General features: G+C 35.4%; 1 protein-coding gene across 7 annotated transcripts; it reads right to left on the bottom strand.

The window, feature by feature from the left end:
- Positions 1-17722: 17722 nt before the first annotated feature.
- On the bottom strand, positions 17723-20467 carry LOC131609187 (transcription factor BEE 3-like). 7 transcript variants are annotated; one of them, XM_058880843.1, is made up of 9 exons: positions 20023-20467; positions 19846-19949; positions 19278-19344; positions 19108-19180; positions 18899-18956; positions 18715-18780; positions 18518-18586; positions 18340-18417; positions 17723-18070 (listed from the first exon to the last, which is right to left on the bottom strand). In XM_058880843.1, the coding sequence occupies exons 5-9, from the start codon at positions 18902-18904 to the stop codon at positions 18020-18022; spliced, it is 270 nt and encodes an 89-aa protein (XP_058736826.1). In that variant the 5' UTR covers positions 18905-18956; positions 19108-19180; positions 19278-19344; positions 19846-19949; positions 20023-20467; the 3' UTR covers positions 17723-18019. The 7 variants fall into 7 exon arrangements, 3 of the variants coding, with proteins under 3 accessions (XP_058736826.1, XP_058736825.1, XP_058736827.1); XR_009285995.1 differs by lacking the exon at positions 18899-18956 and having other exon boundaries at positions 17723-18067; positions 20023-20466; XM_058880842.1 differs by lacking the exon at positions 19278-19344.
- Between the last annotated feature and the right edge of the window lie 3237 nt (positions 20468-23704).

Below are 23704 nucleotides of genomic sequence, written 5' to 3'. Positions count from 1 at the left end.
GCTTCTGATTTTGAAGCTTCACAACACTAAGCTTGCTTCAATTCTCCAAGAGCATGCTTCTTTATAGAATTGCTTTTCCTCATGTATTTGCTTCTCATGTTGAGATTTTCAGAATATCTTCAATCCTGCAAAAAATCTCAAAGACATTGAACTTGCAAAACATGTTACGAAATGTTGAGACTTAATCCCACCAACTGATATAGTAAACCAAATCAATTATCATGTTTCTCCCCCTTTTTACATCAAAAAGCATTAAAAGATTCAGATTATAAAAGACACATAGAGTGAAGAAGCTAAAGATTTCATTGATCAAAATATATCAGAAGGTACAAAAGAGATAGAAGCAGATGCAGTAAAAACATATGCATAGAAACAATAAAACAACTAAGACCAAGACAGACTACGACGGGCCAAGCCTATTAGCTAAGATGGCCATAAGGTTTTTAATCTCAGTAGCGTCTTCCGTATGAGTCTTCATGAATGATCTGAACTCATCATGAGTATCCTCGTGCTTGTCCAAACGAGTAGCTAGGTCAGCTTGATTCTGTTGAAGAGCCTTCATGGTGTTTATCAAAACAGAGGCAGAAGGTACAATAGAAGAAGCATCAAAGCTATTGTCCAGAAGAGTAGGATTCTCAACATTTGCTTCAAGCATTAGAACATCATCTTGATTTTCCTTAACACGAGATTTCTCAGCAGGATGATCTTCAGCATCATCATTCTCAGCACCAGCTTCTGATACAAAAGAATCTTCAACATACACAGGAGTAGGGATCTCAGCATCCGGAGTCTCAAGAGCCAGAAGAATGTCAGCCAGATTCTATGGAGGTGTTGGAGCAACTGGTTCTGATGGGTATTCAACTTATGGATATACCATACTTGGTGCTTTAATAGAGGGATTCTCCCTAAGCCAGTTGAATAAAGACTGAAACTCTCCTGTCAGAACATTGTGTAGAGGCTTTCACATGACCAAAGCAAGAAGATGTACTTCTTCAAGCTCATCAACCAATTCTTTCTCTTTAAGATATTTCCAGCTTCTGATGGGAAAGAAGTAGTTATCTTCAAAGTCCCTTAGAAAACCAGAAGGACCAGGAGCATCAGTTATACAAGCTTCTTGCAACTTCAGAAAGTCAGAATTAATCTCTCTTCTGAAAGCTCTCCAAAGATTCCCAAAAGCAACATAATCCAGGTTGGCATTATGTGCTACCTTCAGTGCATCTAAACCAGCCTGTACCTTAAGCTTTAAAAATTCAAAACGTACACCAACACAAGGTTCAGAAGGTTTGGTTTTGAAGTATGTGGTGGAGGAGTCTGGGTTTAAAATGAAGTAAGGTTCAGGTTCTCTATCAAGAGAAAGGAATGATTCTGCTTCATCCTCAGAATCCAAGACTTTTTCTGGTTGAGAGAGGGGGGGGGGGGAACTTCTGTTGGTACAGATTTTGAAATTAAAGTATGTACAGAGTTAGGTTCAGAAATATGAATACCTGAAGATCGCTTCTTGTGAAGCCTCTCAAATTCATCTCCAACTGCCGCCCTCTTCTTCTGAATCACCACCTTCTGCTTTCCTTCAGAAATTTCTTTCTTCCTTGCTTCATTCTTATTTTCTTCTTCTTCCTTCTTCTTTTCGCCTTCAACAGCCTTCTTTTCGTATTTCTTTTTCTTGTCTTTCTTCTTCTTATCTTTCTTTTTCTTCTTCTTTTCAACATCCTTCTCATCTTTCTTCTCATCATCCTTCTTATCATTTTTCTCATCATCCTTCTTATCTTCCTTCTTCTGCTTTTTCTTTTCCACATCAACTTCTTTCTTCTCTTCCTCAACTTTCTCTTCATTTGTCTTCTCTTCACTAATAGAAGGAAGATTTAGCTTACACTTTGTTCATGTTTCTTGCTGGGGAGCAACTTCTGGAAATACTTCTGATACTCCATCCTTAGTAGTCAGAAGCTTCTGCTTGCTTCTCCCAATAGGAGCATTTACAGAACCATCTTGTTTGAGAATATTAAGGTAATGAACCTTAACATTTGGTTGTTCATTTTTGAAGAACATCTCAAAATCAGCAAGAACCGGACCCCTTCTGTTTCTAATATCTGGATTTGCTTGAGGAGTTGAACCAGTTTCTTGAATTAAACCCATTTTCCTCAGAGTATGAGCGTTTAGAGCACTCCCAATAATGAGTAGGGATTATTGACTACCTGTTCAACCATCTTGGTTTGAACCAGGAGATTTGTAATGATCCTTCCAAAAGGAATAACATTCCTCTTATGCTTCATTTTGTTTTCATCTCTAGAATCCTTCATAGCATTCCACATGTGATTGAAGATTATGAAAGGGATATCCACCCTTTTCTGAGTACCAAGGTAATACATGATGCATTGTTGGTCTTTATTGATGAAGTCAGATGAACTGGTTGATTTCCTGTGGTAGAAACAGCCTAGAAGAATCTTTATCCATATCTTGTATATGTTCTTCAGATCCTTAACCTTCTTTGATTTCTTCCCATCAGTAAAAATTTCAGCGTAGACATCATCCCAATTTGTTCTTGGAGCTGCTTCAGTCTTACCTTTAGAATTCATCAACCCAAACAGCATTCTCAAGGTGTTTTCAGTGATGGGGAAGAATCTACCATGAACAAAGGAGACGATAACTTTAGGAATAACCATTGCATGAATTCAGAATTCCTTCACAATGTCTAGATAGACTGGTCCACAAAACTCATAGAACAATGGTGCCCATCCTTGAAACTGTTAGAACAAGATTTGTTCTGATCAATATTCTTAGTTTTGATGATAACAAGGATATGAATTTTGTGTGAGATAATGTGGTACTCTAATACATTGCAATTTCCTTTTCAGGAAATATATAAAGAGTGTGCACAAATCAGCGCTCAGAAGCTTTGTCTCAGAAGGTTCAGCATGCAACATCAGAACATGGTCTGGAAAGACATCAGAAGATGGTCAAGGCAGAATCAGAACATGGGTGTATGGAAGCATCAGAAGAACTTGAGATCAGAAGCAGAAGCACTGAAGTTCTCATGGTATCACGCTCAGAAGCACTTCAAGGTCAGAAGACAAGAAGATGCTATGCACCAAGCTGTTTGACTCTGATGATATTCAAACGTTGTATACACAAACATCAGATCAGAAGAAAGTACAGGTGGCAGGCTACGCTGACTGACAAAAGGAACGTTGGAAGCTATTAAAGGCAACGTCAGTAGACACAGCGTGAACAAGGCTCGAGGTAGTTGACAAAAGCGTGAAACATTAAATGCAATGCTGTACGGAACACGCAAAGCATTAATTGCTCCCAACGGTCATCTTCTCAAGTGCCTATAAATATGAAGTTCTGATGAGAAGCAAGGTTGACGATTTCAACACCAATTCTGTGAATATTAACTTGCTGAAACGCTGTTCAAATCAAAGCTCAGAAACTTCATCTTCATCAAAGCTCACTACATTGCTGTTGTAATATATTAGTGAGATTAAGCTTAAACCACTACTAAAAAATTCGCTTTTAGTGACCGATTTAGTGACCGAAAAATTTTGGTCACTGTAGTGACCGAATTAGCCACCAAAATTTTATATTCATTAGCAAATTTTAAGAGGTCACTAAATCGGTCGCTAAAATAAATCAGCCACCGATTTAGAGACCAATATTTTGTGACCAAAATTTTGGTCACTATAGTGACCGAATTAGCCACCAAAATTTAATATTCATGAGTCAATTTTAAGTGGTCACTAAATCGGTCACAAAAAATATTTTTATATTCAATTTAATTTCTATATATAAATTAGAGACCGAAATTCCGGTCACTAATATTTTTTATTTTCTTTTTCTATTTTTAATCCTCTTTATAATTTTACTATTTCCTTTCCATTTTTTTAAAGATTTTAATTCTCTTTCAAATTTAAATTTTTACTAAAATTTTCATATTTTTATTGTTTTAACATATAATATATTTATAATAAACTATATTTATATATGTTTAAATATAAAATATAACAATAATTGTTAAGTGGTGTAGTGGCAAGTTGTTATTAAAATACACGGAGGTCACAAGTTCGATTCCTAGTTAATACAATTTTTAATTTTATTTTATGAAAAAGAACACTAAAATCGGTCTCTAAAATCGGTCACTGAATTCGGTCACAATTTCGGTCTCTAAATTTCGGTCACTAAATTCGTCACAAAAGCTTAGCGACTAGCACTTTTTCAACCGAAAAGTAATGGTCGCTAAATCGGTCTCTAAACGTTTTAGTGACCGATTTTTAAGCTTTTTCGGTCTCTAATTCGGTCACTAAAAACGAATTTTCTAGTAGTGAACGTTAAGAGAAATATCACTGTTGTGATTATAGCTTTTCAGAAGCATTTGTAATACTCTTAGAATTGATTACATTAATTTGTAAGTAACTAGAGTGATCAAGTGTTGATCAGGATACTCTAGGAAGTCTTAGCTTGTGTCTAAGCAGTTGTAATTACAGTGATCACGTGGTGGTCAGGATACTCTAAGAAAGTCTTAGCTTGTGTCTAAGCATTTGTTCCTAGAGTGATTAGGTTGTGATCAGGATACTCTAGAAGACTTAATCGTGGGCTAAGTGGAAAACCATTGTAATCTGTTGCGATTAGTGGATTAAATCCTCAGGTGAGGTAAATCACTCAGTGGGGGTGGACTGGAGTAGTTTAGTTAACAACGAACCAGGATAAGAATAACTGTGCAAATAGTTTTTATCGTTCAATTTTTAGACTACACTTATTCAACCCCCCCCCCCTTTCTAAGTGTTTTTCTATCCTTCAATTGGTATCAGAGCGCCGGTTCTAAGGTGCAAGCACTTAACCGTGTTTAGAAAAGATTCAGGAAGAGAAAAACGCTTCAGTAAAAGATGGCTTGTGAAATTTCAACAGATCCACCTACATCTACATCTGGCTCTGCTGAGCAATACAATGGTAACAATGGTTATACTAGACCACCAGTATTTGATGGTGAAAACTTTGAATACTGGAAAGATAAACTGGAAAGTTACTTTCTTGGTCTAGATGGTGAACTATGGGATCTTCTGATGGATGGTTACAAACATCCAGTGAAAGCTAGTGGCGTAAAACTTACCAGGCAAGAAATGGATGATGATCAGAAGAAGCTTTTCAAGAATCATCATAAATGTAGGACTGTTTTGCTGAATGCTATCTCTCATGCTGAGTATGAGAAGATATCTAACAGGGAAACGACCTATGATATATATGAGTCATTGAAAATTACCCATGAGGGAAATGCTTAAGTCAAGGAGACTAAAGCTCTTGCTCTAATCCAGAAATATGAAGCCTTCAAGATGGAGGATGATGAAAACATTGAGAAGATGTTCTCAAGATTTCAAACGCTAACTGCTGGATTAAGAGTTCTGGATAAAGGCTACACCAAGGCTGATCATGTAAAGAAGATTATCAGAAGCTTACCCAGAAGATGGGGTCCAATGGTGACTGCATTCAAGATTGCCAAGAATCTGAATGAAGTGTCTTTGGAAGAGCTTATTAGTGCCTTGAGAAGCCATGAAATAGAGCTGGACGCAAACGAGCCTCAGAAGAAAGGTAAGTCTATTGCATTAAAATCAAATGTTAAAAAATGCACTAACGCTTTTCAGGCTAGAGAAGAAGATCCTGAAGAATCAGAATCTGAAGAAGAAGAAGACGAACTGTCCATGATCTCCAGAAGGGTAAACCAACTCTGGAAGAGCAAGCAAAGGAAGTTCAGAGGCTTCAGAAGTTCAAAGAGATTTGAACATGGAGAATCTTCTGGTGACAGAAGATCTGACAAGAAGAAGGCTGTCTGCTATGAGTGCAATGAGCCTGGACATTACAAGAACGAGTGTCCAAAACTTCAGAAGGAGAATCCCAAAAAGAAGTTTCATAAGAAGAGAGGTCTTATGGCAACATGGGATGATTCTGAATCAGAATTAGAATCAGACTCTGAAGGAGAACAAGCCAACTTCGCGCTGATGGCTACAGAAGATGATGGATTAGAATCTACATCAAAATCAGATTCTGAAGAGGTATTTTCTGAACTATCTAGAGAAGAGTTAGTTTCCAGTTTAACAGAACTTCTGGAACTCAAGGCTCATCTTAGTATCAAATACAAAAATCTGAAGAAGCAGTTTGAATTTGAAACTAAGAAGCTGGAAGTGGAAAACTCTGAACTGAAGGAAAAAGTTAAATCTATCCAAAGATAGTGGATCTCGTTTTGAAACAGAAAAATCCATTCCTAGCAGGAATCATATTCTGAAAGCATATGACTTAAGTTTCAGAAAGTTTTTATCTAGAAGTATTGGCAGAAGTCAACTTGCTTCTATGATATATGCTGTGTCAGGAAACAAAAGAGCTGGCATTGGTGGTTATGAGGGTGAAATCCCATACAAGCTTGAATCTGTGGATGATATGAAAATATCATACAAGCCTCTGTATAACCAATTTAAATTTGGCCACTCCCATGATATTAGGCACACATCACATGCTCAAAGCTTTCACATAACACACACCAAGAAGCATGTGACAAAACCTAAGAAATATCATGGAACTCAGAACATAACTATCATTCTGTTCCTCCTATTTCATATAATGCTAAACCCAAGTTCAATCAGAACTTGAGGAAAACTAACAAGAAAGGACCCAAGAAGATGTGGGTACCTAAGGAAAAGATTATTCCTATTGCAGATATCCTTGGCTGCAAAGAAGGAAAAGCACAACATGTCATGGTACCTGGACTCTGGGTGCTCGCGACACATGACGGGAAGAAGGTCTACATTCCAAGACCTGGTGCTTAAACCAGGTGGAGTAGTCAAGTTTGGAGGAGATCAGAAGGGCAAAAGACTTGGTAACTCTCCTTCCATAACTAATGTACTTCTTGTAGAAGGATTAACGCATAACTTATTGTCCATAAGTCAATTAAGTGACAATGGTTATGATATAATCTTCAATCAAAAGTCTTGCAAGGCTGTAAGTCAGAAGGATGGCTCAATCCTATTTACAGGCAAGAGAAAGAACAATGTTTATAAAACAGATCTTCAGGATCTTAAGAATCAGAAGGTGACTTGTCTTATGTCTGTTTCTGAAGAGCAATGGGTCTGGCACAGAAGATTAGGACATGCTAGTTTGAGAAAGATTTCTCAGATTAACAAACTAAATCTTGTCAGAGGACTCCCAAATCTGAAATACAAATCAGATGCTCTTTGTGAAGCATGTCAGAAGGGCAAGTTCTCCAGACCTGCATTCAAGTCTAAGAATGTTGTTTCTTCCTCAAGGCCGTTAGAACTCTTGCACATTGATCTGTTTGGCCCAGTCAAAACAGCATCTGTCAGAGGGAAGAAATATGGATTAGTCATCGTTGATGATTATAGCCGCTGGACATGGGAATAGTTCTTAAAACACAAGGATGAGTCTCATTCAGTGTTCTTTGAATTCTGCACTCAGATCCAATCTGAGAAAGAGTGTAAAATCATAAAGGTCAGAAGTGATCATGGTGGCGAATTTGAGAACAGATTCTTTGAGGATTTCTTTAAAGAAAATGGTATTGCCCATGATTTCTCTTGTCCTAGAACTCCACAACAAAATGAAGTTGTAGAGCGAAAGAATAGGACTCTACAAGAAATGGCCAGAACCATGATCAACGAAACCAATATGGCTAAGCATTTCTGGGCTGAAGCAATAAACACTGCATGTTATATTCAGAATAGAATCTCTATAAGACCTATTCTAAACAAGACTCCTTATGAATTGTGGAAGAACAGAAAGCCCAACATTTCATATTTCCATCCTTTTGGATATGTATGTTTTATTCTGAATACTAAAGTTCATCTTGGTAAGATTGATTCTAAAGCACAAAAGTGTTTGCTTCTTGGATATTCTGAACGCTCTAAAGGCTACAGAGTATACAATACTGAAACATTGACTGTAGAAGAATCAATCAATATCAGGTTTGATGATAAGCTTGGTCTTGAAAAACCAAAGCAGTTTGAGAATTTTGCAGATTTTGATATTGATATATAAGAAGCAGTAGAATCAAGAAGCAAAGCTGCAGAAGCTGGCAGTCTCAGAAACAATGGATCAGAAGATCAAGTTGCTGCATCTCTAGAGAATCTCAGGATTTCTGAAGAGCCAACAGTCAGAAGATCACCTAGACTTGCTTCAGCTCATTCAGAAGATGTGATCCTTGGGAAGAAAGATGATCCCATCAGAACAAGGGCATTCCTTAAGAACAATGCAGAATGTCAATTAGGTCTTGTTTCTTTGATCGAGCCAACTTCTGTTGACCAAGCTCTAGAAGATCCTGACTGGATAATTGCCATGCAAGAAGAACTAAATCAGTTTACAAGGAATGACGTATGGGACTTGGTTCCTAGACCAAAAAGATTTAACATCATCGGCACTAAGTGGGTGTTCAGAAACAAGCTAAGCGAGAAGGGAGAAGTGGTAAGAAACAAAGCCAGACTGGTTGCTCAAGGTTATAGTCATCAAGAAGGGATTGACTACACAGAAACCTTTGCACCAATGGCCAGGTTAGAATCTATTCGTCTATTAATTTCCTTTGCCACTCAACACAACATCACTCTTTATCAGATGGATGTTAAGAGTGCCTTCTTAAATGGTTATATAGATGAAGAAGTTTATGTCCATCAACCTCCTGGTTTTGAAGACTCCAAGTCTCCAAATCATGTTTTTAAATTAAAGAAATCATTATACCGATTGAAGCAAGCTTCGAGAGCTTGGTATGAACGTTTAAGTTCCTTCCTTCTGGAAAATGGTTTCACTAGAGGAAAAGTGGACACTACTCTCTTTTGTAAAACCTTTAAAAAGGATATTTTAATATGTCAAATATATGTTGATGATATCATCTTTGGAACATCTAATGCTACACTTGGAAAGGAGTTTGCTGAGTCTATGCAGGCTGAATTTGAAATGAGCATGATGGGAGAACTCAAGTACTTCCTTGGAATTCAAATCAACCAAACTTCTGATGGAACTTATGTTCATCAAACGAAGTATGTGAAAGAACTTCTGAAGAAGTTTAATCTTTCTGAAAGCAATGAAGCCAAAACTCCTATGCATCCAACATGTGTCTTAGGTAAGGATGAGGTAAGTAAGAAGGTAGATCAGAAGTTGTACAGAGGTATGATTGGATCTCTTCTATACCTAACTGCTTCTAGACCTGACATTCTCTTCAATGTTTGTTTGTGTGCTGGATTCCAATCAGATCCGAGAGAATCTCATTTAACTGCAGTTAAGAGAATTCTGAGGTATCTGAAAGGTACTACTAATGTTGGTTTAGTTTACAAAAGATCCAAAGATTACAACTTAGTAGGATTCTGTGATGCTGACTATGCTGGAGATAGAATAGAAAGGAAGAGCACTTCTGGAAGTTGTCAATTCCTTGGAAGTCATCTGATCTCATGGTACAACAAGAAGCAAGCTACTATTGCCCTCTCAACAACAGAAGCAGAATATGTTGCTGCTGCTGGTTGTAGCACACAAATGCTCTGGATGAGAAGTCAGCTGGAAGATTATCAGATATATGAGAGTAACATTCCTATTTTCTGTGATAATACTTCTGCTATATGTTTATCTAAGAATCCTATTTTACATTCAAAAGCTAAACATATTGAGATTAAACATCATTTCATAAGGGACTATGTTCAGAAGGGTGTTATATCTTTAAACTTTGTGGATACAGACCATCAATGGGCTGACATCTTTACAAAACCCCTTGCTGAAGATAGGTTTAAGTTCATTCTGAAGAATATCAGTATGGATTTATGCCCAGAATGAGAAGATGAGAAGATCTTATGTATGAGTATCTTCTGAAATGAGATTGGATTAGTCTTTTATAAGAAGTTCTAATTGTAATCAATTAGAAGTAGTGATTCTGTTATTACTAATGTTTCATTGTCTAAGTTGACTCAGAATCTCTTTAAAAGTAAAACAGCTGTAACTGGCTATCCAGATGGTAAACACGTGTTCACTATTTCTGGACAAGTGTGCGTGCAGTTGAGGGGACGCCTACTTAGGTAACTATGCCAATCACTTCTTTTGTCATTATTATCTCTCCTCATGTCACGTAACATTAAATGCTATTCATCATTTCCTTTTATTTCTTTTCAGTTTACTTCTTCTTCGTTTCATCTTCCTCAAACGTTTCCTTTCCCTCCATTTATTTTTCTCTATCTCTGTGCATTCATTGTCATTCTCTCTCTCTCTCTCTCTCTCTCTCTATCTCTTTATAAGTGTCTTGCATAAACCCTAGTTTATTCATCTTCAACCTAGCATTCATCATGAATCCTTTTTCAAGTTCCTCCCAACAAGCATTCATCAGACAAGAGTTTTCTCCACTGAAAACTCACTACATTCCTCCATCAGAAATGGAAATTTTGTGTAAATCTTCTGTGGACTCTGATGACTGGGGTGCTTATGGTTTCAAACCAAAAACGAAGACGAAGGCTCAAGGGTGGTCGATCTATTTGAATAGAACGGTTGGAAGGATTGTCTGGTTCCAGGTTGAGAAACAAATCTCGGGGATCGCTGACATTGATTTCAAGACGGATCTCTCAAGATTTCAAGAAGTCTCAAGTCATATCTCTTTTGTGATGCTGTTATCAACATTTATCCAAATGAAGAAGACTTTCTTGAGTTATTGGATGAAGTTAAGGATCATGTTCTTGACTTTTATGTTAAGGGAAAGCCTCGTTTGGGACATTAGCTCTCTTCCTGTGAACTGTCTCTCACTTCCTCCTTGAATTCATGCATTCTCTTACAGTGGAGGTTCTAGTCTGGACAGGCATGCAGAGTATCAAGCTTTCATGGCTGAACAAACTGAGAAGACCGCAGGGATTCATGATATGTTAGCCAAGATTATGTCTAAGCTAGGGTTGTAGTCCTTATGTCCTTGTAGTTTTCTTTGTTTGATTGCATCTGCTTATTATGCATACATCCTTTGTAATTCTGTTTGCTTAATCAATGAAAAGTTTGATTTTGTCGTTTTCTACATCTGAATCTTTTATATTCTTTTTGATGTTATGACAAAAAGGGGGAGAAAATATATGATAAATGATCTGATTAATATTAACAGTTACCGGGTAAAAAGGCCCCACATCACTAACAGAACTTGCAAAGTTCTATGTTTTAAGTTGTGTTGTTGCAGGAATTGAAGATTCTCTTTACAAGAAGCAACAAGATGAATCAAGCTCTTGGATTCTTGAAGCAAGCTGAGTGCTATGAAGCTTCAGAATCAGAAGCAAGAAGGAAGAATGTTCAGATATTCTGATGATAGAATATGATCTGAAACATTATGTTTATGTGCTCTGACACATACCATATGGCTCTGATACATATTATGTGTTCTGAAACATATTCTATGTTCTGACTCATTCATGCTGACTTTTGTCGTTTAGTTTTGTTCTGTAACATTTCAGGATGTAGAGATGCTCTGATGATGCTCTGGTACATTCAACAATGTTCTGATACAATCTAGCATGAAGTGATGTAAGAAGAAATTCAAGCTCTGAAGCTGTCCCAATGGAAGCAAGAATCAGAAGCTGTGAATGTTTTGAAGATCAAAGAAATTCAAGTTCTGAAGCTGTCCGATGGAAGCAGAAGTTAGAAGCTGTGAATGTTCTGAAGATCAAAGAAATTCAAGTTCTGAAGCTGTCCGATGGAAGCAGAAGTCAGAAGCTGTGAATGTTCTCTGGATCTAAAGAAATTCAATGTTCTGAAGCTGTCCTATGGAAGCAGAAATCAGAAGTCATGAATGTTCTGTAGATCAAGCACTGTGAACGTCTCTACTGAAATACTCAGGGAAGTCTTTTATTATTAAAATTCTTCTAGTATTAATTTCAGGGGGAGATTGTTAATCTCAGGGGGAGACATATTCACATGCTTATGTTATAGATGTGTAATTGTCTTTAGCTGTCTGCTCTTTCTGATCGCAAATTCATATCATTTATATATGTTTTTGTCATCATCAAAAAGGGGGAGATTGTTAGAACAAGATTTGTTCTGATCAATATTCTTAGTTTTGATGATAACAAGGATATGAATTTTGTGTGAGATAATGTGGTACTCTAATACATTGCAATTTCCTTTTCAGGAAATATATAAAAAGTGTGCACAAATCAGCGCTCAGAAGCTTTGTCTCAGAAGGTTCAGCATGCAACATCAGAACATGGTCTGGCAAGACATCAGAAGATGGTCAAGGCAGAATCAGAACATGGGTCTATGGAAGCATCAGAAGAACTTGAGATCAGAAGCAGAAGCACTGAAGTTCTCATGGTATCACGCTCAGAAGCACTTCAAGGTCAGAAGACAAGAAGATGCTATGCACCAAGCTGTTTGACTCTGATGATATTCAAACGTCGTATACACAAACATCAGATCAGAAGAAAGTACAGGTGGCAGGCTACACTGACTGACAAAAGGAACGTTGGAAGCTATTAAAGGCAACGTCAGTAGACACAGCGTGAACAAGGCTCGAGGTAGTTGACAAAAGCGTGAAACATTAAATGCAATGCTGTACGGAACACGCAAAGCATTAAATGCTCCCAACGGTCATCTTCTCAAGTGCCTATAAATATGAAGTTCTGATGAGAAGCAAGGTTGACGATTTCAACACCAATTCTGTGAATATTAACTTGCTGAAACGCTGTTCAAATCAAAGCTCAGAAACTTCATCTTCATCAAAGCTCACTACATTGCTGTTGTAATATATTAGTGAGATTAAGCTTAAACGTTAAGAGAAATATCACTGTTGTGATTATAGCTTTTCAGAAGCATTTGTAATACTCTTAGAATTGATAACATTAATTTGTAAGTAACTAGAGTGATCAAGTGTTGATCAGGATACTCTAGGAAGTCTTAGCTTGTGTCTAAGCAGTTGTAATTAGAGTGATCACGTGGTGGTCAGGATACTCTAAGAAAGTCTTAGCTTGTGTCTAAGCATTTGTTCCTAGAGTGATCAGGTTGTGATCAGGATACTCTAGAAGACTTGGTCGTGGGCTAAGTGGAAAACCATTGTAATCTGTTGCGATTAGTGGATTAAATCCTCAGATGAGGTAAATCACTCCGTTGGGGTGGACTGGAGTAGTTTAGTTAACAACGAACCAGGATAAAAATAACTGTGCAAATTGTTTTTATCGTTCAAGTTTTTAGACTACACTTATTCAAACCCCCCCCCCCCTTTCTAAGTGTTTTTCTATCCTTCAGAAACACCAAGTTCTCTTTGATATGAATTTCATGATCTTCCAGATTATCAAAATCTACCATTAATTCACATATGACTTCCAACTGATCCAGTGGAATCGAACAAGTGATTTTTTGAATGAGTTGTTGCTCTTGTTCTTGTTGATGTTGTTGTTGAGGAGAAGAACTAGCATTCTGAGACGAGGAGGAAGCCATGGAAGCACTTATGAGATTTCTGGGTTTTCTTTTAGAGTTTAATAAAAGAGAGTAAAGGTTGCAGAAATGCAAACACAAGAGAGAATGAATGTGTGAAAAGAGAAAATGAGGTTATGAGAGATGTATAAATAGACATGGATTTGAAAAAAAAATGAAATTAAATTCTGAGAATGAACAGTTACTGAATGCAGAGAATCAAATGCATTTAATGTTGAGCAACGTTATGGTAAAACGTGATATTTGAAATGATTTGCACAGTTACCTAGGGCGGCGTCTCATCAACTGCACGCATGCTTGTCCCTTTAGAGTGAACACGTGTTCATCTTCTAGAATAACTAGTGACAGATGTTTTGCTTGAAAAGAGATTCTGAATCAACTTAGACATATGAAATGTTAGCAATAATAGAGTCAGAATATCTAACTTATCAACATTTTCAGAACTTCTTATAAGAAAAAAAATAAAGAAGATGATTTCAAATCTAATCCATAAATCAGAACTTCTCATCCTTTCATTCTAGGCATAAATCCATACCGATATTCTTCAGAATGAACTTAAACCTATATTCAGCAAGGGGTTTTATAAAGATATCAGCCCATTGATGATCTGTATCAACAAAGTTTAAAGATAGAACACCCTTCTGGACATAGTCCCTAATGAAATGATGTTTAATCTCAATATGTTTAGCTTTGGAATGTAAGATTGGATTCTTAGATAAACAAATAGCAGAAGTATTATTATAGAAGATAGGAATGTTACTCTCATATATCTGATAATCTTCTAGCTGACTCTTCATCCAGAGAATCTGTGTACTACATCCAACAACAGCAACATTATCTGCTTCAGTTGTGGAGAGGGCAATTGTAGCTTGCTTCTTGCTGTACCAGGAGATCAGATGACTTCCAAGAAATTGACAACTTCCAGAAGTACTTTTCCTTTCAACTCTATCTCCAGCGTAATCATCATCACAAAATCCTACTAAGTTGTATTCTTCAGATCTTCTGTAGACTAAACCAACATTAGTAGTACATTTCAGATACCTCAGAATTCTCTTAACAGCAGTTAAGTGAGATTCTCTAGGATCTTATTGGATTCTTGCATACAGACAAACACTGAATAGAATGTCAGGTCTAGAAGCAGTAAGATATAGAAGAGATTCAATCATACCTCTGTAGAGCTTCTGATCTACCTTTTTACTTACCTCATCCTTACCTAGAACACACGTTGGATGCATAGGAGTCTTTGCTTCTTTGCTTTTTGAAAAATTTAACTTCTTCATTAGTTCTTTCAAATACTTGGTCTGATGAACATAAGTTCCTTCACAAGTTTGATTGATCTGGATCCCAAGGAAGTATTTGAGTTCTCCCTTCATGCTCATTTCAAACTCAGCCTGCATAGACTTAGCAAACTCCTTTCCAAGCGTAGCATTAGAGGTTCCAAAGATAATATCATCAACATATATTTGACAAATTAAAATATCCTTTTTAAAAGTTTTATAGAAGAGAGTTGTATCCACTTTTCCTCTAGTGAAACCATTATCCAGAAGGAAGGAACTTAATATTTCATACCAAGATCTAGGAGCTTGCTTCAGGACATATAATGATTTATTTAATTTGAAAACATGTTCTGGAGACTTAGAGTCTTCAAAACCAGGAGGTTGGTGGACATTGACTTCCTCATCTATATAACCATTTAAGAAGGAACTCTTAACATCCATCTGATACAGAGTGATGTTATGTTGAGTGGAAAAAGAAATTAATAAATGAATAGATTCTAACATGGCCACTGGTGCAAAGGTTTCAGTATAGTCAATATCTTCTTGCTGACTATAGCCCTGAGCAACCAGTCTGGCTTTGTTACTTACGACTTCTCCTTTTTCGCTTAGCTTGTTTCTGAAGACCCACTTAGTTCCAATGATTTTAAATCCTATTGGTCTTGGAAAAAGATCCCAAACATCATTCCTTGTAAACTGATTTAGTTCTTATTGCATGGCAATTATCCAGTCAGCATCCTCCAGAGCTTGATCAACAAAAGTTGGCTCAATTAGAGATACTAGACCAAATTGACATTCTGCATTGTTCTTAAGGAATGCTCTTGTTCTGATAGGATCTTCTTTCTTCCCAATGATATCATCTTCTGAGTGAGTAGAGTTGAGTCTAGAAGATCTTCTAATAGTTGGCTCTTCAGAATTTATGAGGTTCTCCAATAAAGCAACAACTTGATCTTTTGAAACTGCTTTGGCTTTTCAAGACCAAGCTTATCATCAAATCTGATATTGATTGATTCTTCAACAACCAATGTTTCAGTATTGTATACTCTGTATCCTTCAGAATATCCAATAAGGAAACACTTTTGTGCCTTAGAATCAAACTTATGCAGATGATCTTAAGTGTTCTGAATATAACATATATATACAAATGGATGGAAATAAGAAATGTTGGGCTTTCCGTTCTTCCACAATTCATACAGAGTCTTATTAAGAATAGGTCTTATGGAGATTCTATTCTGAATATAACATGTGTAACACCCCATAATTTCAGTTTATTAATTTAATTTGGATTTAAATTAAATAATTGGAATTTTAGTATTTTTATTTGGAATTATTTGGAAAATGATGAAATATTGGCATTGGGCCTAGAGTGGTGGTTAGCAGAAGAGGGGGTGTTGACTAAGCAAGCCCATTATAATATTTTATTTTATTTTTCATAAAATAAGGAATTTGGGAAAAAGAGGAAGCAGAAGCAGGAACTGAGTCTGAAGAAAGGAGAACACGTGAAAGTGAGAAGAGCCAAAGGGGAAGAGAACCTTCGAAGTTTCGACTCTGAGGTAAGGGGGGATTCTTCGGGTTAGTATTCCTTATGTGATTGTGGGTAGTATGATTGATTAGGATTGTTATCTAGTTCAATCGTACGTGTCGGGTTTGGGATTTATGTTAGGTTTTGATGAATTGTATGAATTACATGATTTTGTTGATATTCATGTTATATGTGTTAATACTTGTATAAAACTTGTCTGAAATATGTTATGATGTGCAAACTGATGGTAATTGTGTGCTATGTTCGTATGTACCTGAAATTGGGGTTATGGGATAGGGTAAAAGTTGTCAAAATATTGATTCTGGCTGTGCAGGTACGTAGGAACCGGTTCCCATGTGGGACGAACCGGTTCCCCCTTGTAAAAACAGAGAAATATGGATTCTGGGTAGCTGGGAACCGGTTCCCATGTAGGGACAACCCGGTTCCCCATAGTAAAAACCAGAGACGAGACTTTGAAGCTGCCAGGAACCGGTTCCCACGTAGGGACAACCCGGGTTCTGCAGCATATTTTCTAAAAATGTTTTATCTTTAAAAACCCGTAACTTTTGATCCGTGTATCTGTTTTATGTGCCGTTTTGGGCGTTGCGAAGCTAATGAGATGCTTTATTTGATAAAGTGATGAAATGGGCAGTGGCCAACTTTATTTTAATTCGATTTGATCATTGATGAATTGGAATATAGTATATGTATATGTGCTTATTTATATATGATTATTGATACATGTTTTGTATTGGTGATGGGATCATGATATTCATTGGGTGATGTTGGTTTATAACATGTCGTAAATGAATACATGTTTTGTGATTATGTTGTTGAGTTGTTTTATCAATTTATTACATGGTGTGTAATGATGATAGATGTAACGATGTATGATGATGGTGATGATTGATGATTGTGAATATTAATATGTTGTTAATATTAATATGTTGGTTATGGTGGCAATTAACATTACTATGATGTGTATGTTATTGCACTACAACATTTAGGCTCTCCAGCAACAATTGAAAAATGTTGCCAGAACTTTGGAAAGCGTTGCCTAAAAGAAAAGGGGACGTTTTTTAGGCGTCTCCTGTGCGAGCGTTGCCTATTCTCTAAGGCGACGTTTTTTCATGTTCTTTGGGCACGCTTTTTAAAAACGTCGCCTAAACCAAAGGAATAGGGGACGATTATTAGTGGCCTCAAAATCGACGTTTTTGCCTGTTCTTTGGGCACGCTTTTAAAAAGTGTTGCCTAAACCAAAAGTATAGGGGACGATTATTTGTGGCCTATTAGGGGTCGCTTTTTAAGTGTTGCCAGATGCGGCTACAATTAATAATTGTTCCCTTAAATCTGAATATGGAGGAACGTGTTCAAAATGTATCCATAGCTCATAGGCTGTTCCTTTACATTGTCCTCATAAAATATACTATTTTGTGATTATTTTCTAGATAATATACAGCCGATGATGACTGGTTAAAAAAATGTCGATAATAGCTTAAGCAAGATCAAATTTAACCGTCCATCAACAAAAATTGTATAATAAACTCTAATTCAAACATTAATTCAAGATAGTAGCCAATACACAAAATACAAAATGCCTAACGTAACAATACATGAAACTCATCACCAATATCATCCTTTTGAAGTTCTTCACCTACTTCATCCTCATTACATGCGTCATTCGGCCAAAGTACTATCTATAAAATCTAGTTCAAACATTAATTCAAGATAGTAGCCAATACCTAAAATGCCTAACGTAACAATACATGAAATTCATCACCAATATCATCCTCTTGAAGTTCTTCACCTACTTCATCCTCATTACATGCGTCATTCGGCCAAAGTAGTATCTATTCTGCTGAAGTGAAAAGGAGGTTTCGGGAAGAAACAAAAATAAGAGATCAAATTATACGAAGGTCATGGTTTCAACCTTTCACAACAAATAGTCCTTATTTTATTTTATAAGTTATTCTATTGAAATATAAGTTATTTTTAAATACGTGATATATATATATATATATATATATATATATATATATATATATATATATATATATATATATATATATATATATATATATATGTATTACTGAATAAGACTATGACACTTTTAGAAAAAGATTATACCTGCATTGTTTCTAAATCATCTGCTTCTGAATTGAAATCATAATAAGTACTAGCTGCAGTAAGCTTCAATGAAAGAAACTTCAAGAAATACCAAAACATAAATTAATATCAATTTTCCTAGAATTAAATGAATATTATATTGTCTTTTTTTTTGTTTAATTTTTCATAACTTAATTACCACTACTTGATGCTCCAATGACCGAACATAGTTTATGATTCCATTCAACATTACTTCCATTTCCATGGTCTGCAATATTAGTTAATATAAGTAAGAAAAAAAATTTCTTTTTCCTATAAAAATAAAATAAGATTTTAACTAATATAAAGTTAGACAAAAAAACATTGGAAAATTTTACAGGAACATAAATTATTAACCTTGTAACATTCTGGAACAATGTTCTTCAAGCCTCTCAATTTCTCATTGGTTTTTCCTCTTCTAACCTGAATAAGTAAATAGTCACTAGTAACTGAGCAAAATGATGCAAAGTTTTCAACAGAATGTCAAAGAACCAACAAGCTGATATACTATTAAGATTAATCAATTTCCAATAAAGCATACCAACATACTTCATTGAAGTATTGTTACTCTCTTCTGCGGAAATATAATTTTTCCTCAACTTAGTGCATGCAATAAAAAATTGTTTTAGTTCTAAATTACTAAACCAATACAAAGAGTAATAGAGAGATTTTGGGGAAGGGTGTTAAATAGAGACCAAACAAAAAAATAACTAGAAACATGTAACACAATATATATTTTTGTAAGCATACCTTTTGCAAATATTTGTGATATACGCAAGTTAAATTATGCCTCCTCCATTGCTACAACTCAAACAAGTTCATCCTAAATGCACATACAAAAGCATTGACATCAAACCTCTTTGCAATGTATGGATTTGAGAAGTTTATTAACATATCCATCCTACGATATGAAGTTTCACCTTCCTTGCAAAGTCCTAACTCATGTGCTTACTTTTTCATATGCTAATTTCCATGTTATGATGAGATCTTGTTGCATAACCACATCATGATTAAAGAGAAAAAAATCTTATTTAGAGTGGGGAAGATAACATGCAGGTAGAAACAAAGGTAGTTCAATTCAAAAGTATATCTTGGATCACTTGAATTTTGTTTCTTTTTGAATGTCTTGTATTAGGAAACCACTCAAAATTGTCTATGTTTTGTATATGGAAGGCGACTTTCCCAAAAATGTTTATAAGAACCACATTCAGGTTGAAGGAAAGTTGAGTGAATTGGTCACTATACGTAAAACATGTTTTTCTTGTTCTTGCAATTTAAAAGTAGTTGTCAAATTTTATCGCCATTATACATACAAACTTAATACTTCTAAAAGGATATCAAATTTAACTAAAAAGTATAAAACACAAAGATTCAACATTTCTTATAAAGAAGAAAAAACTCAAAAACCTGAACAAATATCTCAACAAAGTTATTATTATAAATTAATAACTGTAAATTATATATATATACTGTAAATTAAAATAATACCTGAACAAAGTTATTACATAGAATAAAGAACACACAAAACCAAAAGTCGAACTCTCACAAATAGCTCTTGAACTCCAACTTCAAGCGAATCACTCTTGTAGCATCTAAATCAAATAGAAAAACATTAATAATTAATAAATATGATATAAATCAAAAATCAAAAGATTTGGTTTTTACCAGTTTGGGATAATTGAAAAGAGAACCACAAATCTCGAAGATTTCAATGTAGAAATAAAAATTATTTGTAGAAGAGAAAATTAATTTGGGGAATGGAAAATAGGAAATCGATATGGATTGGAGATCAACTACAAAATTAATTCGGTGAAGGAACAATAGATTCGGGGAAGGAAAAATCACTTCATAGAAACAAAATTGATTTGGGGAAAAACGATTCAGTGAAGTAACAATCGATTCGGCGAAGGAACAATCGATTTGATGAAGTAACAAATGATTCGGTGAAGGAATCAATCGATTTGGGGAATGAATCAATCGATTCCGTGAACGAACAATAGATTAGGGGAGGAGCAATCATTTGGGAGAAGGAAGATTTGGAGGAGGGTTAGTAAAAAAACTGATGATGGAGTCACGGTAAAATCATTTAAAAGCTTTTGGAATGAATTTTTTTACCAAAAAGATTTTAAGTAATCCTGATATAGGATATGAGACAAAGTCTTTCGTTATTTTATTATCTATTTTCTTATTAAAAAATAATTATTGAATTCTTAAATAATATATTAGTAATAGTTTTTGTATAAAATTAATTTTTAAATTGTGTAGAAATTAAGAAATATATATATATATATATATATATATATATATATATATATATATATATATATATATATATATATATATATATATATATATATATATATATATATATATATATATATATATATATAAACTCAACAAAATTGACAATTTTTTATAAAATAACTTTTTTTTTAAGTTTTTAAAAAAGAGTTACGCTAAAAAACTATATATTTGAAGGAAAAATTACTCTCTCTTTATCAATATTAAAATTTTAAACAATATTTAATAAGTATATTTGTTAGAAATTTTGTAACATGTGTGCGTGTGTATGGTCTAGCGGTGAAACGTTTGGGTTCTGAGACATTTTTAATATTTTGTAACAATTAAAAAATGTTTCCCGAAAAGTTAATAAAAAGTATATAGGGAAATATTTTTTTGTGTATAAGTTTTAGAGGGAAGATTGCCACCAAAAATTTGATGATGCTAAAATTTTATGTAACATTGGAGAATTGTAGCCTTTTATTAGAACTAACGTAACAATTTAAAAATGTCCCCAAAAAGTATTTTAGGGGACAATTATCAAACATTGCTAAAGAAATAATATATTAACGCTCTAAAATCGTCCCCAATAACAATTAAGGGCACAATTAAAAATCGTTGCCCAAAAAATAAATGAGTGACGCTCCAAAATCGTCCCCAAAAGTATTTTAGGCAACGATTATCAAGGGTTGCAAATATATTTTTGGCAACAACCATAAATCGTTGCCTATACGAATTAAAGGCAACAATTTTTACATGTTACCTAAAAAAGTGTTGCCAAAGACAATAAATGTTGTAGTGTTGTGATGATGTGGTGTATGTATGTGAATGATTGAATGATGCTTAAACATGTACATACTTGTTGTGACCTTATTGGTAAGAGGTGTTAAGCGATGTTAAGCATCAGAATGATGATGATGTATGAAGATGTAAGTATGTGTCATGTGTGCATTATTCATAAATCATTTGCATTGGAAGGCTAATTCCCATTGTGCGGAGATTAGCGGGAAGTCATCGTGTGCCCATGTGGGGTGTGAGCGATGAGGCAGTAGTCGTGTGCCCATGTGGGGTGTGAGCGACTAGAGGGCAGTATCAAAGAGAGAAGTCCTGTGAATGTGATTCACGAATTTTGGTACCACATGCATAGTGTCAGTTGCATCATATGCATTGGTGATAACATGATTGGATGAGATCCAGTGTTATGCCTTGGTGTGTTTACATGATTGATGTATTGAGAAGATGTTGTTAATATAACTTGATCATTGATGAAATTGATGAGTTGTGGGCCGATGGCCAATATTGTTGGATTGATGCTTGCTTGTTGTAGTAATTCCGATTATGTGTATGATTGAGTGGATGATAATTACTATGAGATTTTATTGCTTATGATTGCATAATGCTTATTAATTCGAATGAAACTCACCCTTACTTTGATGATTTCAGATTAAGGATGTAGCGGCGTCTTGATTGGGTGAAGATAGCTTGTAGGCTAGCCCGTAGTTCGTGTCGAGTCATGCTCTGATTGTAACACTGGGGAACGCTAGTTTAGAGACGAATTACTCTGTTGGCTTTGTTGTTTTATAATTGTATTAGAGTAACTTGCATGAATGATGATGAATATGCAATGTTATGAATTATAATCCGCTGTGTTGAACATGAATTGTATTTATGTTAAATGGTTCCTCGTGTGGCATGACAAATGACTATGGTATTTTATGTTAAGGAAGTTGTGACATCCTTGTATTTCATGTTTACTCTGATTATTATTGTATTTTCCGCGGGGGTTTAGAAGGGTGTTACAACATGCAGTGTAGATTGCTTCTGCCCAGAAATTCTTAACCATATTGGTTTCATTGATCATGGTTCTGGCCATTTCTTGTAGAGTCCTATTCTTTCGTTCTACAACCCCATTTTGCTGGGGAGTTCTAGGATAAGATAAATCATGGGAAATACAAATTTCTTTGAAATAAATCTCAAAGAATCTGTTCTCGAATTCGCCACCATGATCACTTATGACCTTTATAATTTTACACTCTTTCTCAGATTGGATTAGAGTGCAGAAGTCAAAGATCACTGTATGAGACTCATCCTTGTGTTTCAAGAACTTTACCCATGTCCATATTCCATAGTCGTCTACGATGACTAATCCATATTTCTTCCCCATGACAGATGTTGTTTTGACTGGGCCAAAAAGATCAATGTGCAGAAGTTCTAGCGGCCTAGAGGAAGAGACAACATTCTTAGACTTGAATGCAGGTTTTGAAAACATCCCTTTCTGACATGCTTCGCAAAGAGCATCTGATTTATATTTTAGATTAGGGAGTCCTCTGACCAGAATAAGTTTGTTAATATGAGAAATCTTTCTCAAACTAGCATGACCTAATCTTCTGTGCCAGACCCATTGTTCTTCACTAACAGACATAAGGCAAGTAACCTTCTGATTCTTATGATCTTGAAGATCAATCTTGTAAATGTTGTTCTTTCTCTTGGCTGGAAATAGGATTGCGCCATCCTTCTGACTATTAGCTTTGCAGGACTTTTGATTGAAGATTATGTCATAACCATTGTCACTTAATTGACTTATGGACAATAAGTTATGAGCTAATCCATCTACTAGCAAAACATTAGTTATAGAAGGAGAGTTACCAATACTTATGGTTCCAGAGCCAATGATCTTGCCCTTGTGATTCCCTCCAAACTTAACTTCTCTAGCAGATTTAAGCACCAGGTATTGGAACATAGACCTTTTTCCCGTCATGTGTCGCGAGCACCCAGAGTCCAGGTACCATGACATGTTTTCCTTTGTCTTCTTGGCTGCCAAGGATATCTGCAACAGGGATATTCTTTTCCTTAGGTACCTACAATTTCTTGGGTCCTTTCTTGTTAGTTCTCCTTAAGTTCTGATTGAACTTGGGTTTAGCATGAAAATTAACAGCAAGAACAACATGATATTCCCTATTTTGTGTTACATGATATTTTCTAGTGTATGTAGCATGCTTCTTAGTGTGTGTAATGTGGAAAATCTTAGCATGTGATATGAGCCTAATATCATGGGAGTGGCCATACT

This window comes from Vicia villosa, linkage group LG6, assembly GCF_029867415.1.
Source record: "Vicia villosa cultivar HV-30 ecotype Madison, WI linkage group LG6, Vvil1.0, whole genome shotgun sequence".
Lineage (NCBI taxonomy): Eukaryota > Viridiplantae > Streptophyta > Magnoliopsida > Fabales > Fabaceae > Vicia > Vicia villosa.
This window is presented reverse-complemented; position numbering and strand designations above follow the sequence as displayed.